Here is a 13971-nt window from a genome sequence, read left to right on the forward strand (position 1 = left end):
ACCCACAGGGTATTCCAGGCCCCTCTCAATCTGGCCTTAATCTATCATCCCAGACTTTTGGTACACAACGTCATACTTTTCCAGCCTCACTGGACTTCTCACTCAAATCATCTCCTGCCTTTTCAAACCTGTTTGTCTTTCATAATTTTCCATCCATCTAGAACACTTTCTACTATGTTCTCTTAGCAAACTCTACTTAATCCTTCTAAACACACCTCCAGTACTATCTCTTCAACAAAGCTTTTCTCAGTACACAATAGTTATATCTTTATCTTATTGTGTTGTAATTATCCTTTTAAATATCCCTTTAATTTTGAAGTATGTTACTTCATTATACTAAGCCTCACTTTATTCACTTATAAAATGTAGACAATAATAGTTTTTATGTCATGGAATTATTATAAAAATTACAATTTTAAATGAAATAATATTCATGAAGGGTTTAAATTCAGAACTTTGCAAACAGTAGGTACAGATCAATATATACTAGTTATCAACATCATTAATTTAAGGGCAGGGACATCCTTCACTTCTGTGTTCTACCACTTACTTTTATGCATGAACATGTAGTAAATACTTAATCAGTATTTATTAAGGAAAAGCAAGAGACTTGTCTATTACTTTGTAAGAAAGAATGACAAGACAAAAGAGAAAGTGGAGAAGTAGAAAAACTGAATGATAAACTTCTTTGCATAAGATAAATATTTCTTAATTAACTAAACTATAATAATATTCCAAGAGACTCATTCCCTTGGCTCTCATCAACCTGGATCCCTGCAGCCCCTGAGTGCTCCTTACAGTCATTCATCCCCTAGAGCAGGAAGCCTAGTGGCTGTATCTGCGTTGTTCATGAAAGTGTTACTGATACATCCTGTCCACATGGCTTGAGGCAGATAATGACAATCCAGTTGAAGTCCTGATGACTGATTACTTTTACAAAACTCAAAGTCAGGAGATGTTTATGCTACTCACAGTATCTTCTGAAAGAAAAAAAAAAAAAAAAAGCTACGATCTATTGAGTGCCTATCACATGCCAGGAGCTGTGCTAAGGCACTTTACATACATTACTTCTAATCCGCACAGCAACCCTTGGCAAGGTAGGCTGATTCCAATTTTACGGAGGAGGAAACAATTTGAGAGAGGTTAAGTAACTTGCCCAAGAGAGAGCAAAGGCTTAAACCTATGTCTGTGTGAATCCAAAGTTTCCATAACCGTTAATACCTCTACTTCATTAAATTATTTATATGAATATCTTACCATATAAAATGAACACTAAAATTGGGATAAATATGTAAGAATAACAAGTAAGACTGAAATACTGGAGACTTTTTCAATGCTACTATCTTTGTGGTTATAACTCTTGCTAACTATTAAAAAAGAAAAAAGGAAAGAAAGAAAAATTAAAAAGAAAGATTTTCAAAATTTTTAAAGAATGTGAAGTGTAAGAGGAAAACCAGAAGGAAACTGAAAAGTAAAATTGAGGAGAAATTTGAATGTAAATGACCTTATATTCCAATAAAGAGTAATGGTTAAGACTAAAAAATAATATAAAACACATGGGATATTTTTAAAAAGCCAGATTTTTAAAAGAACCAGAAGACAATGTGATGAAAGAGGAAATCCAGACTAAAATACATTCTAGTAAGAAAAAAGGCTAAAATCTATGAAATGACGTTAAATAAAAGTAGATAAAATGTTTTTAAATCAAGTAAATAACACACACAAAAAAAGCAAGGGAAAATTAAAACCAAAACACTTGAGGAAAGAAACAGAGAAGAGAAAAAAATAAAGGGGGACAGGAAGGAGCCAGGGACAGGAGTAAGGCCCAGCAAGGCTGTGCAGACACAGTCCTCAGCTGCAGCGGCGAGGGCAAGGGGTAGGAACCCACAGCACAAGGTCTCCTGTCCCCCTTGTCACCATCACCCAGAGCCAGCTAGGTAATGTGCAGTTCCTTAGAAAGTGGGAACACACACCTTTGTGGACCCGACTGTTGGAGAGCCCCAGGCAACTCGGGTGGGCCAGGCGCTCCCCAGAGGCAGAATCCAGAGGAGCCTGGCTTGGGCACCCAGCTAAGGTCTAATTCTCACCCACAGCTGTGCAGTCGGTTAAGGTGACGTACGTAGGGGCTCAGCTTCTTCACTTATAAAAACACTTACCCTCCATAGCTGTGAGAACAAATGCAATAAATCATAAAGCTCAGTATAATGCCTGTCTTTAGACAGTGAACAACTTAACTCACAGAGAATCCCAGGACAGTGAACAACTTAACTCACAGAGAATCCCTAATCTGCTTGTCCTTCTGAGCTCGACACACTTAATTCCAAGGCTCTGCAGAACACTTTTTTGGGGGGAAAAAAAAAAAAATATATATATATATATATATATATACTATTTTAGTCCAAACACTTCACTGTTCACAGGAAAGGTCTCTGGCCAAATGTTAAAGACAAAGTTAGACTATGAACTTGAAACGTCCTGTTTGAAATGCACACATACGCATCCTCTCTCTCTCAAACACACACACTACTTAAAACAACTATTAATTTTTAAAAGAATTGAAGAGAAATCAAATATTGTGATTTTCACATGCCTTTTCCATTATAGTTATGGCTCAGTTGTGAAATAAATAAAAAGCATGTAGATGAATAAATTGTTTCTCATTTTTTGTGGTTATTGATCAGATTGACTAGGTAAACCAGTATTATTTTCTTGGTCAGGTAAGGATTAAAAATGTAACATCCTGACTCAAAATCTTGTGATTTTTTTTTTCCCTACTACAACTGCTTCATGACTGTCTTTTTAGTTAGTTCCACAGGGAGCAAATCAGTAACTAATAAACTACATCTGACTACTACCCAGCTAACAGCCCCACTTCTAAAATCTGAGGTAAATAATTATCTTTTAGCGGGGGTATCTTCCTCTGAAACTCTTTGACCTATTTAAACTGACTTTTTTTTTTTTAAACTGCATTTCTTTTATAACTCTATGGATTCAAAACAAACAAACTTCTCTACCAGCAGAGAAACAGTCCACGAGCTGCAAGAGATATGCTTGGGACCCTGAGTGAAACCAGAGGTGGTACATGTTGGTTAAATGCTCACACTCTGGAGCCAAACAGATGCTAGCGCAAGGCCTTGAGCAAATTACTTTTCTTTTGCAAAAGTGGATAATGAGCACCCTTCTCAGAGGATTGTTAAGAGGATTAACTGCAATAAAGTATTTAGTATTTAAAGTATTTAGTTCAGAGTGTGGCATGTATGAAGCACTTATTAAATGGTAGGTGCTAGTACTTTTAATCTTGTTGCAATATTATTTAAAGTATTAAATGGGACAAAATCATTGAGTCTGAGATATCTTTAAAAATTAGGAAGCAATTTTGTTTTGTAGCTTCTTTATTACAGTGTTAAAAGGCTTTACTATGTACTACTGCCATGTTTTGGTTAAAAGCCATCTGTTTATTAAGATTGATATTTCAGGAGAGAAACATAAATGAGTCTTTCATCTAATCAATATCTCTGATACCTATCATTGTTCCTGGGTGTTCTATGTAGTAGCTGTCAGTTTTCTAAGAAAAGAACAAAAGATTAGTCATTTTTTGCCTAAAATCAAACAAAAAAAGCCATGTTGCTGTGACTGCCAAAATGCTTTTTAAAAGCTTAGTTCTGACACACAATATAAAAATGCTTATGAAAAATATATTCAGTAAACCACTCAAAAATTGATTGTTCATCACTAGTCTCTTATTCTCACCCAACATTGGTTTACTTAAGATTAACTATGCCTTTTACACATTTCTAAGAGCTTTAATAAACACGTAGTAGAAAAACGTGTGAAAGACTCATGGGGCAATTTTTTTCCCATAGTAAAGGGTTTGGTTAGCTCTGTTATACTGAGTTACCTGTTCTGTTGTTTCTTATTTCATAGAGTGATTTATAATGTTAGTGCCAGCATACCTAACAGCATTTCACAATGCATGAATTCAGAAAAAAATATACAAGTTAAAACAATAGGCTTTAAAAGTCAAACTGACATCTGAAGGCTTCTTTCTGAGAAACTTCACACTCAGTAAACAGTAACGCCACCAGGAGAAGGATGGAGACTAAAAAAAAAAGCCTTATTAAGAGATGAGGGGTGGTCTATTGCCAATATTTGAGAAACACTCACAGTATATTTAATTAGTCTGATTACATGGTGCACTTACAGCTTCTTATTAATGCCCTCTGATAGAGATATATGGCCTTGAAAGCTCAGTGCCCATAGCGCCTTGAAATGAACTTGGATAATGTCCAGGAATTTCCATTAGTCCCCATACATTTTGGAACAAAGTACTAGTAAAGTACTTTGGCCACCTCATGCGAAGAGTTGACTCACTGGAAGACTCTGATGCTGGGAGGGATTGGGGGCAGGAGGAGAAGGGGACGACAGAGGATGAGGTGGCTGGATGGCATCACTGACTTGATGGACGTGAGTCTGAGTGAACTCCGGGAGTTGGTGATGGACAGGGAGGCCTGGCATGCTGCGATTCATGGGGTCGCAGAGAGTCGGACACGACTGAGTGACTGAACTGAACTGAACTGAACTAGTAAAGTACACAAAATACATGGTGGTCAAAAATGTGGTATCTTTAAACATTCAAGTTTTTGTGTTTGGTGCATTTAGCTAACATAATGTGTCTCTACGATCGTTTGGAGAAAGACTCAGAGTGACATGACAGAAAATTTGCATTTCAAATGATAATTAGGATGGTCATAAGTTAACCTCCAAACCCACTAGTATTCACTCATCCTTGAGCACTAATGCTCCAGGCTGTCAACACATGCTATCAAAGGACTATTCACAATCAACGTGATACTCACTAGCAGGAAGCATACTAATTGTATTACCCAGTGAAGCAATGTTCATCTATATTCAACCTTCCATACTGTTTGAGATTTAACACAACAATTTCATGGAAAGAGAAATATGTGGAACGCAGAACCATGTGAAATCTTGGTACTAAGTTTTATTTTTAAAACACTGCAGGGATTATTGCCTTTAAAGAAAATTTCAGTATCAATAAAATATGAAGAGCTGTTTCATTTCAGAAATTCAACTTGTATGCATTCTTTTAAGTTTTTCTACTTAGAAGGGTATAACTGCAATAAAAATTTTACTAAGTTGAAGTTTTTTACAAAACACTCTATCCCACAAGAACATCTTAAAGGTCAGCCTTAAGCGTGAGGTTCAAAATTGAATTGATGGAAAATTACATTTTCTCATTTATCATTTAAATACATACATAAATCAGGCATCCTGAATACACCCATATAACAAGCGCACACGAATTTTTCTCTTAATATTGGGCAGTGAACTTGTGTCTGATGCTTCTTCCAAGGGGAAACCACAGTGACAGTAACTTTCTGTCAAATAATTATTGCTCTTGTTTTTCTGGTTAATATATATAATTACGCTCAAATGAATGTGGATGAGTTGAGCTGCTGACATATTTAACTCATTTATGGGCTTTTAAGGGATTGTCTTCCACATAAATAATTTTGAAAGTCTATATGATGAATATATACAGATGTATAAGCAATAATTTTTTTCTATTGGTGAAGAGAACAAACACAAGCCTTTATTTTAAAATAAAAGCGATCAATCTGGACTAACATTTATTAAGCCAAATCTAAAATAAATAAAAACCATTCCTTATTATTAATAGGCCAGTTGAGTAACTGTCCCTGAGATAAGGTATAATAATGTAACTTTATAAAAATTCACGGTTTTTACTACCACAAAGAGAAACAATTAAGAATGTGGAAATTGTATATCCAGGTGAAGTCTGGGCAGACCCAAAGAAACTACTGGGTTGATAATACATCAGTCAATAGATTAATAATTTTAAACCTAAGAAATTAATCTGTATGGGGGAATCATGGATAGAATTTAAGGCAACATTTATATATTTTTAAAATAAAATTCATTTTAAAGAGATTCTTTCAGCAGGAAAGATGAATGATAGCTTCCAAATTGTATTCTCTAATATGAAAACTTGTAAATTAACTATGCTGAAGAGAACATTAACCATTTAGGTACCAAGTACTTCTGCACTAGTTCACGTCATACCAGTTTTAGAACAGCCTCAAGAGAAATACTATGAATCGAATGATCAGTGCTGCCTTTTTTTTTTTTGGCAACTCATCACTGAACCAACCTAACCATAGTTGGTCTTTATACTAGGAAGTACAGATCATATTACATTGTAAAATTTCACATTTGCACAGGATAATATATAGCAAAGCAGAAAATTAAAATGCTTGATTATATAATGTCCTCTTCTAGCAGATAAAGGTTTATAAATTCCTGTAAAATTTTACCCAAGGAACTATGAATACCCTTCTCAGAGGACTGTTAAATCTGTTTGAATATTAATATCATTTTTATGGTCAATTTCCAACTTGTTAGGAATTAACCGTATGTGAATACACTCCTCCATTGTGACCCTACTAAATACTGATAATATTTTATTACATAGTATCTACCTTACTACATTCACATTTAGATAAGAATACTTTAAAATGTTTTTCTTATTACTCTTTTTAAATAGGCATGACTAAGTGTGTCCACATGAAATAAAGTGATTTCTAAGTTGGTGGAAGCACTTGAGAGAACCAATAAGGTTTAGAAGAATTTGGTATAAATGCTGATGATGTAGACAGGAAAAATCTATTTGATGAGATTCAATTATATGATTTTTGAACCTTCCCACAATAAAAAACATCGTCATCTGTAGCTGCCTATAGGAATACTTATAATCTTCAAACTCTAAAAGTATGTTTTAGAATTTTCTTCTCAATACTGCTGAAAAGTTTTTGTTTTGTTTTTTTAAAGATTTGGAGAATTTCCAATGCATCTTTTTTCATTTTTATTTGTTTTGGCTCTGTTGCAATGCAACAAACACAAGTACTTTCAGTATACTTCCCTATTGAAACCTATCTGCCAGATTTTGTGCATTGGTAATTGGCAATTAGAATACAAATATATTCTTTTCAGCACATAGAGCCATCAGGCAGCGGAAGTATATTCTTTTGCATATTTGTGGGTTATACTGTGAAAGGACCTAGTATACCCAAGGTGAGCTGGGTGGCAAAGTATTCATATATTAAAGCCAATTATATGTCATACATAAAAGGGCACATTAGCTACTTGAAAAAATTCACATTTATTTACTGTCAAACCGTGTTAAACTTTACACTGGATATTAGTGATGGGCTCATTATTAACAGGTTTACACAAAGGGATGAAAAGAAAGGCAGAATTTTGCTGAAACAATTTACATTTCATTAGAACTTTATCATAAAATAAATTAATTACTAAATATAGGCAGAAGGAATATGGAAGAGTAATATTTATGTTTTATTTCATTTTTTAAAAAAGAATAGGCACCTTTTGTTCACTAGAAAGTTTGTGAGAAGTGCCCAGTGACCTCGCTGCCCCCTGTTCAAGAACAAACAGAGGGGTGACACACAACCTTTTCTAGATTTCACCACATTTGTGCAAGGCATGGCATAACTGGCTTCAAAGAGTTTTTTCCCCCATAAAACACGCTCTTTTGGCAATAAGAAATTTAAATGTAAGAATAAGGACTAACATGTCAAAGCAGAACACTGTATACAGTGGAAAATAAGTGAAAATGGGAAGAACTTACCATGACAAAGTGTAAGGAAAAACATTTCATAACATATGTGCAACCAAGAGCTTTTCACAATATTTTCTTCAAACTCTTTAAAATTATTTTTAATGACAATTCTATTTCAGTTGGACACAAATGTATTTATTTTACCCTAGCAATAGAACAAAATATAATTTCTTTAGCCATTTTTGAAGAGTTCATTGTACAGTTGAGGAAACATATGAAATAAGGCCTGTGGCTTGATTGCTAGTGGTTAAACATGTTTTCAATCTTTGCCTTAATGTAAAAGGTTTGCAGTCAACTGCAAACTGCTGCAGAATATCTCTCCTGCTTTTCCAAGTCTTGTCAGGAACAGTAAGGTACAGTAAATTTGTCCCACAGGATTTTAAAGCCTACGTCTTGTATATAATACAATGCAGGCCTACAAAAATGGTGCAGCCATATTTACAAATTTAGTTCACAAACTGCTGCAGTAAAATGGCTGGAAAGTTCTGTTTTGCTTGTTTCACAATTTCTCTAAACAGCAGCAGAATCTTAAAATACCTGGTTGGCATCTCTTTTCTTTGTAACAAATAATTCATTTTAGTATACTCTGTGTATATACAAAGTTTTTTTATGTTTTATAAAAATTCACAGAACTGCACGGTTCAGTCATCTTTTTTTTTTACACTGGAGAACCACAGGTCAACAGGGCCATCTCTTCAAGCGGAGTTTGAGGGAGCTGCATAGGGCCAGTGGAGTCTGTCTGTATTCATTACTTGCATGTGGCCTCTGGAATTCCTTAGTGGCACTATTAGAGACTTGTCACCAGCTGCATTTGTCCTTCTCTGACATCTCCTTCTGGAATACACCCTTCTTTGTTAATGGGGATTATGTAACCATCGCTATTGCCCCTGCTGATCTGGTAGCACATCTGAAGCTGGTGGCCAGCTCCAAGGTTTGGCATGCTCTTATAGTAGATGTCCTCATTCTCACTCCTCCTGGACGGAGACAGGTCTTCTTCCATGTCGGGGCTGCTCTCCTGATAGGGAGAGTCCCTAAGGTTAGGCATACTTGTGTACAGAGAGTCTCTGTTGGGGGACTGGAGATGGTCCTCGGCCTCGGCTGTCAGCTGGGATACGTAGCTGTCAGTCCCCTCGGGCTTTGCTTTCTTCTGGGGCTGGTACAGAAGGGAGTGAGTCCTCTGAGGGATGAGCGGGGCCTCGAGTTCTTTGTGATGGAGCTCCAGTCCAGGATTGTCACCATGCATGAGAGATGAAGCATCTGCCACAATAGCATCATCTTCGCTGCTGCTCCCTCCAATCACAGGCTTGACTGGTAGTGTGAGCTCGAGGTTGTGAGCCTTGCTGCTGCCCCGTAGGTTGTTGTGCACTAATTCTGAAATGATCATCTTCTCAAAAGCAGTATCATTCAGACTTAGTCCACAGTCCACAACCTGCACACTGTCATTATAGTCCCCCTTGCGCAGTGAGTAGCTGTTGTTAAAATTACCATTTAGCGGTAGAGTATCCATGGCACTTGTATCCCTGGCATTGTTCAGTGAATGTCCTGAAACAGAAAAGGGAGGGATCCCATTACTGTCTCTGTTCCTGATGAGAGGATCGTTACTTCTTTAGAACAAAACTTTTTAATGTCGTTCAGGACAAAGTTGTATTCGAAAGCTAACACTTGGGAAGTGTCAGGCTTTCCCGCGTTCCCAACTGTAAACAGTTGCAACCCCTTAGATAACAGGAACAAGTGTGAAAAAATAATACTGTTTTCTGGGGAGGGAAGAGGGCATACAGAATGTTGATTTATCAATTTTGAGGAGACGGTATTTATCAATTGATTTTTGGTCAAATCTCTGACACTCTTACAAAGAAGACTTCACTCCATGCCCTTGCATAGTTAATGCAAAGCAATTCATTAGTGACATTTACATTTTAAAGTACGAGACTATGGTTTATAAAAATAAAATTAACAGAATTTGTCCTAAACAACACTAAATTAAAAGGGAATAAGTCACATACAAAAACTGAAGGCAAATGTACAACATAAACCCACAAAACTGGCAAGCAACTCTTTAAACAACATTCTAACATTTCCTTTTTCTGGAGATGAAGTAAAAAAAAAAAATAATGAAAAAATGGACAGACACAAAGATTTCGTGTTAAACAAAGATAGCCATCTCTCACACTGACTGGACCAGGGGCCCACAAGCACCATCCAACAACACGATAGACAGCAGGTGGAATGACTCACTTTGGACAACTCACATCATGTCTGTCTGCTCAGGCTATCTGGCCTAAGAGTAGCTGATATACAAAAAAAAGTAAAATGATTTATTGTAACATGATGAAGAATTTCTGAGCTTCTCAGCAACTTAGTCAGAGCAAGGGTTCAACAAATTAGATTACCAGCAATAGCAGCCTTTTGCTTTTTCATTGAATATTTCTTATGATTTTGAACTTTTGTTTTGGTACTAATACTCTAATAGCAATGGCCCCAGGCTTCTAATGGTCAAAGTTTGCCTGCAGCCCTGCAGTCTGCATCAGTCACAGTGACAGCTTCTAATGAACCAGCAGAGTCTACTGTACGAGACTGGCCCACAGACACCATGGGCATGGAGGTTAAACGCAGAAATGTTAGGAGATTTCTTAAATATGGGTCACAGAAATTAAACCAAGAATAAGTATTAACTGTGGAATGGGAAAAGGGTGTCAGCCTTGGCTAATATATTTTTATCTCTAAAGGAATGAAAGATTGGATACATCTGCTGAAGATATGAAAAGAGGTTCAGGAGGAAAAAAAATATGATAACATGCTCTCTTTGTATTTTTCTAGACACATAAACATGTAAACTAAGACATCACAGTGCTTCTCAGGCAGATGAAAAAAAAAAGTTTAAGAGAAAATTAAATGGTCTGTACCATGGAAAGTTAGGTTATTCATTCTCAAAATCCTAGAGAAAAAAATCACTTGTCTACAGATAGGTCTGAAAAAAAAAAGAATGAAATGATGTTATTGAAATGAAACTGACCACTGTGAGGCTGCTGCATTGTATGCAAGGCTTGGAGGAGTTTAGGAAAAAAAAAATAATTCTTGGAAAAAATAGGAAATTTCCCTTTTTAGTGCTTACTCCACTTATGAAGCTGCAGATTATCCTAGAAAACTCATTGTCACAACCAATAAATAATTCATAATTGCTCAATTAATTATCATTAGCAGAAAATAAGAAAATAGGAGGGATCATATTGTTGACTCATGCTATTTTAAAAATTCTGATCCAACTTCTACATTTGAGAAATTGACAATTCGGTTCGTATTATGCTCCGTGGCACATATAACAAAATGAAGTAATGACAATTCTTTGCAAGGCTTCCTTCAGCCTGGTTGACATGATTCACTAGCTTTATAAATTCATATATGTGCCACAAATTTTAGAAGATCTATTACTAGGAATCATCTGATGTTTTAAATTACAGTGACACAGGATCGGTCACTAGCATTTGTTTCCTCCATAGAGGTATGATCTTGTCATTTTTCTTTCTTTGTATTGTTGTTTAATAAATGTAAGAATATATACTGGATAATCCAAAAGGTGTTTTCTACGATATACTGCAGATCTAAGCACATCTTTGGCTGGTTTTGAAGAGGCAACTTTTTCTGCCCAAGTTCAGGTAATTCACTGGAAGACTTTCCACAGCCTGTAGCAAGATTACTGTGGGAATGCAGAAATGATAAGTCAATTATTTAGCATTCGGGTTGACAGTACCTCAGGCTTTAAGAAGCAAATTATTTCAGCATTGCATGTACTTAAGTATGAACAGCATTTGCTACAGACCTCTATTACTGACAAAAGGCAGTACATGTAAATGTACTGTTTGAATTTGGAAACATGTGAGTTGCAAATTGTGAACCACTTGCCCGCTGAGTCTACTTCATGACTGCTACTTATGTTTTAATTGTGCCGGTTAAAAATCATGCTGAAAAAATTTACATTTGATAGGCAAAGTTAAGTTTTACTCCCATACTTGTCTCTCTGTAGGTTGCTAGAGGAAAGCATAAGGAAAGTAAGAAAAACAAGAGAATGAAAAGAGAAGCTGCAGTTACGTTAAAAAAGAATTTCAAGAAAAAAATGGAAACGAAGTTCTGTGTTTAATTTAGTGACAAATATCAATTACAAATAAAAATTTTATGCTAATAGTAATTATGTAATAACTTTCCCCCAAATCTTGCAAATTCTGTTAATATTAAATATATTTTTAAAATAAATAAGCTATTAGAAAACATAATAAAATACAGGATGGGTTAGTGACAATCTCTCCTCCTCCCCCCAAAATAACTACAGATAGAAACTAACTAATATTAACTTTATTCTCAAAGTTTTTTAAGAAAAAAAGAAAAACTACCATAAAGCTGCACTATACTATAGTTTGGTTAGATTGATAATGCTGGATGCAGTTTTCTATACCTAGGCATCCAAATTATTAGCTAAGTCATGCCAGAAACAAACTCTCTCAGCAAGCTTTAGAGTCAACTGAATAGTATATTACATAGATAGGATACCTCTAAATGATATAAATCTTGAAGATGGGCTCTCGGACCATGTGATGTCAGTCCTGTAATAATATATTAAGATTTATGCCACCTGTGTCAAAAACATGGATAATTATTTGTAAATACTATCACGACTGAATTTTTACTATACTATAATATAGTGCAGTTTTAGAAGCCTGGCATGGGCAATACCATAATTCTTTTTAATTGAGAAATTAAGGATATAATAATAAATATATGGCAACTTGAGTATTCTAGAAAAAGGGTAAAGATCAGAGCTCTGTTTAGCAGCAAAGAAAGGTAGTTGTATTCGTTAAGTATAAGCACACCTGGTGAGTTAAACACAGGAGCTGAAGGGGCATTACATACAACTGTTTCAGCGAGCAATGTGTTATAGGGGTTGTTAGTGCCGTGGGGTCGAAGAAGAGGGTTTGTTAGTAGGTAATTGCCAGTCATTCCTAAAGCAAAGAAACAGAAAAAAATACATCAGTTCTCTTGTTTTAGTGTTACAGTTGCAGTAAAGTACTTTTTGTATTCATCAAGGGTAGTGGATAAGTTGGCAAAGGAAAATCTGCTGAAATTCTCTGATTGTATTTGAACTACTAATTTGAAGGAGAAAGGGGAGAGGAAAGTTAAATTTCAATAATTCACAGGTGCTTTGTAAGTCCCCCAAGTAAACACCTGCTGAGGATGACATTTACTAATTTATACAAAATCACTGTTAAACAAAAATGGCAATTAAATGCACAGAGATCAACATTATGTTTCGAGATGTTACTGCTTAATATTAAAAACCTAACCACTGAAGCCCAGAAGAGGGAATCTCAAACTTTCAGGATTTACAGGTGTGGGATTATCCCTCATGAAAACATCTGTGTTAATACCAACTTTGACACAAGCAGGAGGAAAAACAACTTTCACAAACACGTAAAAAGTATGACGCATTGCACCAAGCTTCTCTTAGTAAATGCAAGAGCACACATGCTGAGGGGAAAAAAAGAGACTGCATATAATGAATTATTAGACCGTTCACCGATTCTATGTAACAAGACTTTTCCTTCTATGATCTTATTTGCCAGGTTTCAAAAATGAATCATTGAATAATTCATTTCCTTTTTGATACTCATCTTAACAGAATTAGGTAAAACATCAGAGCAATGGAATAAACACACATTTCACTCATTCTAATTGACAAATTACAAACCTTTCAATACTTATCAAACATATGTTTTGCATAGCTAATGTAATTTAGCTAAAAATATTTTAAAATTCAAGTTGGCTTTGATGCCATACATATGCTTTTTTTCATTTTAAAACAGAATCTCATCAGAACAATGCCAACAATGAAAAATGTCTTTAATATTTCATTGTGATAAAATATATTAAATTATAATAATACATCAAAACTGAAATTACTTGATAAGTTACCTCTAAGAACATATAAAATTTTTTTCATAATACATTAAAATTTACTAAGCTTGTACTCAGGAATATGTGTCTGTAGATGCACTTGTGTCCTTATCTTGCTCAGTTATTTTATTTGCCATATTAATTTAAGTTAGAATTATACTGATTATGTGATAAGGCTATAATTGTAGACACATTAAAAATAACAATTCAAATGTAAAAATTACTTCATAAGTGCTCATGTATTTTAATTATTTATGAAGAGTTACTATGTTTTTAACATTTACTTTTTGAAAGAAACAAAAACAGAAGAATTTTACAAATAAGATTTTTTACTACAAAACTGGCACTGT

At 35.1% G+C, this 13971-nt stretch overlaps 1 protein-coding gene across 18 annotated transcripts in view; it reads right to left on the minus strand.

The window, feature by feature from the left end:
- Nucleotides 1–4982: 4982 nt before the first annotated feature.
- ADGRL2 (adhesion G protein-coupled receptor L2) overlaps nucleotides 4983–13971 on the minus strand; it is a 201760-nt gene continuing 192771 nt past the window's right edge. For 8 of the 18 annotated variants that reach the window (XM_061411467.1, XM_061411470.1, XM_061411468.1 and 5 more), the window contains 2 exons: nucleotides 12541–12669; nucleotides 4983–9220 (listed from right to left, as the gene is read on the minus strand). In XM_061411467.1, the coding sequence (XP_061267451.1) occupies nucleotides 8466–9220; nucleotides 12541–12669 (884 nt within the window). In that variant the 3' untranslated portion in view covers nucleotides 4983–8465. Of the gene's footprint in view, nucleotides 9221–9913; nucleotides 9967–10581; nucleotides 10647–12220; nucleotides 12303–12540; nucleotides 12670–13971 lie in introns of all 18 variants that reach the window. The other 10 variants (XM_061411471.1, XM_061411472.1, XM_061411474.1 and 7 more) reach the window with 7 other exon arrangements.

The sequence above is a fragment of the Bos javanicus genome, chromosome 3 (assembly GCF_032452875.1).
Source record: "Bos javanicus breed banteng chromosome 3, ARS-OSU_banteng_1.0, whole genome shotgun sequence".
NCBI classification, from domain to species: Eukaryota; Metazoa; Chordata; class Mammalia; order Artiodactyla; family Bovidae; genus Bos; species Bos javanicus.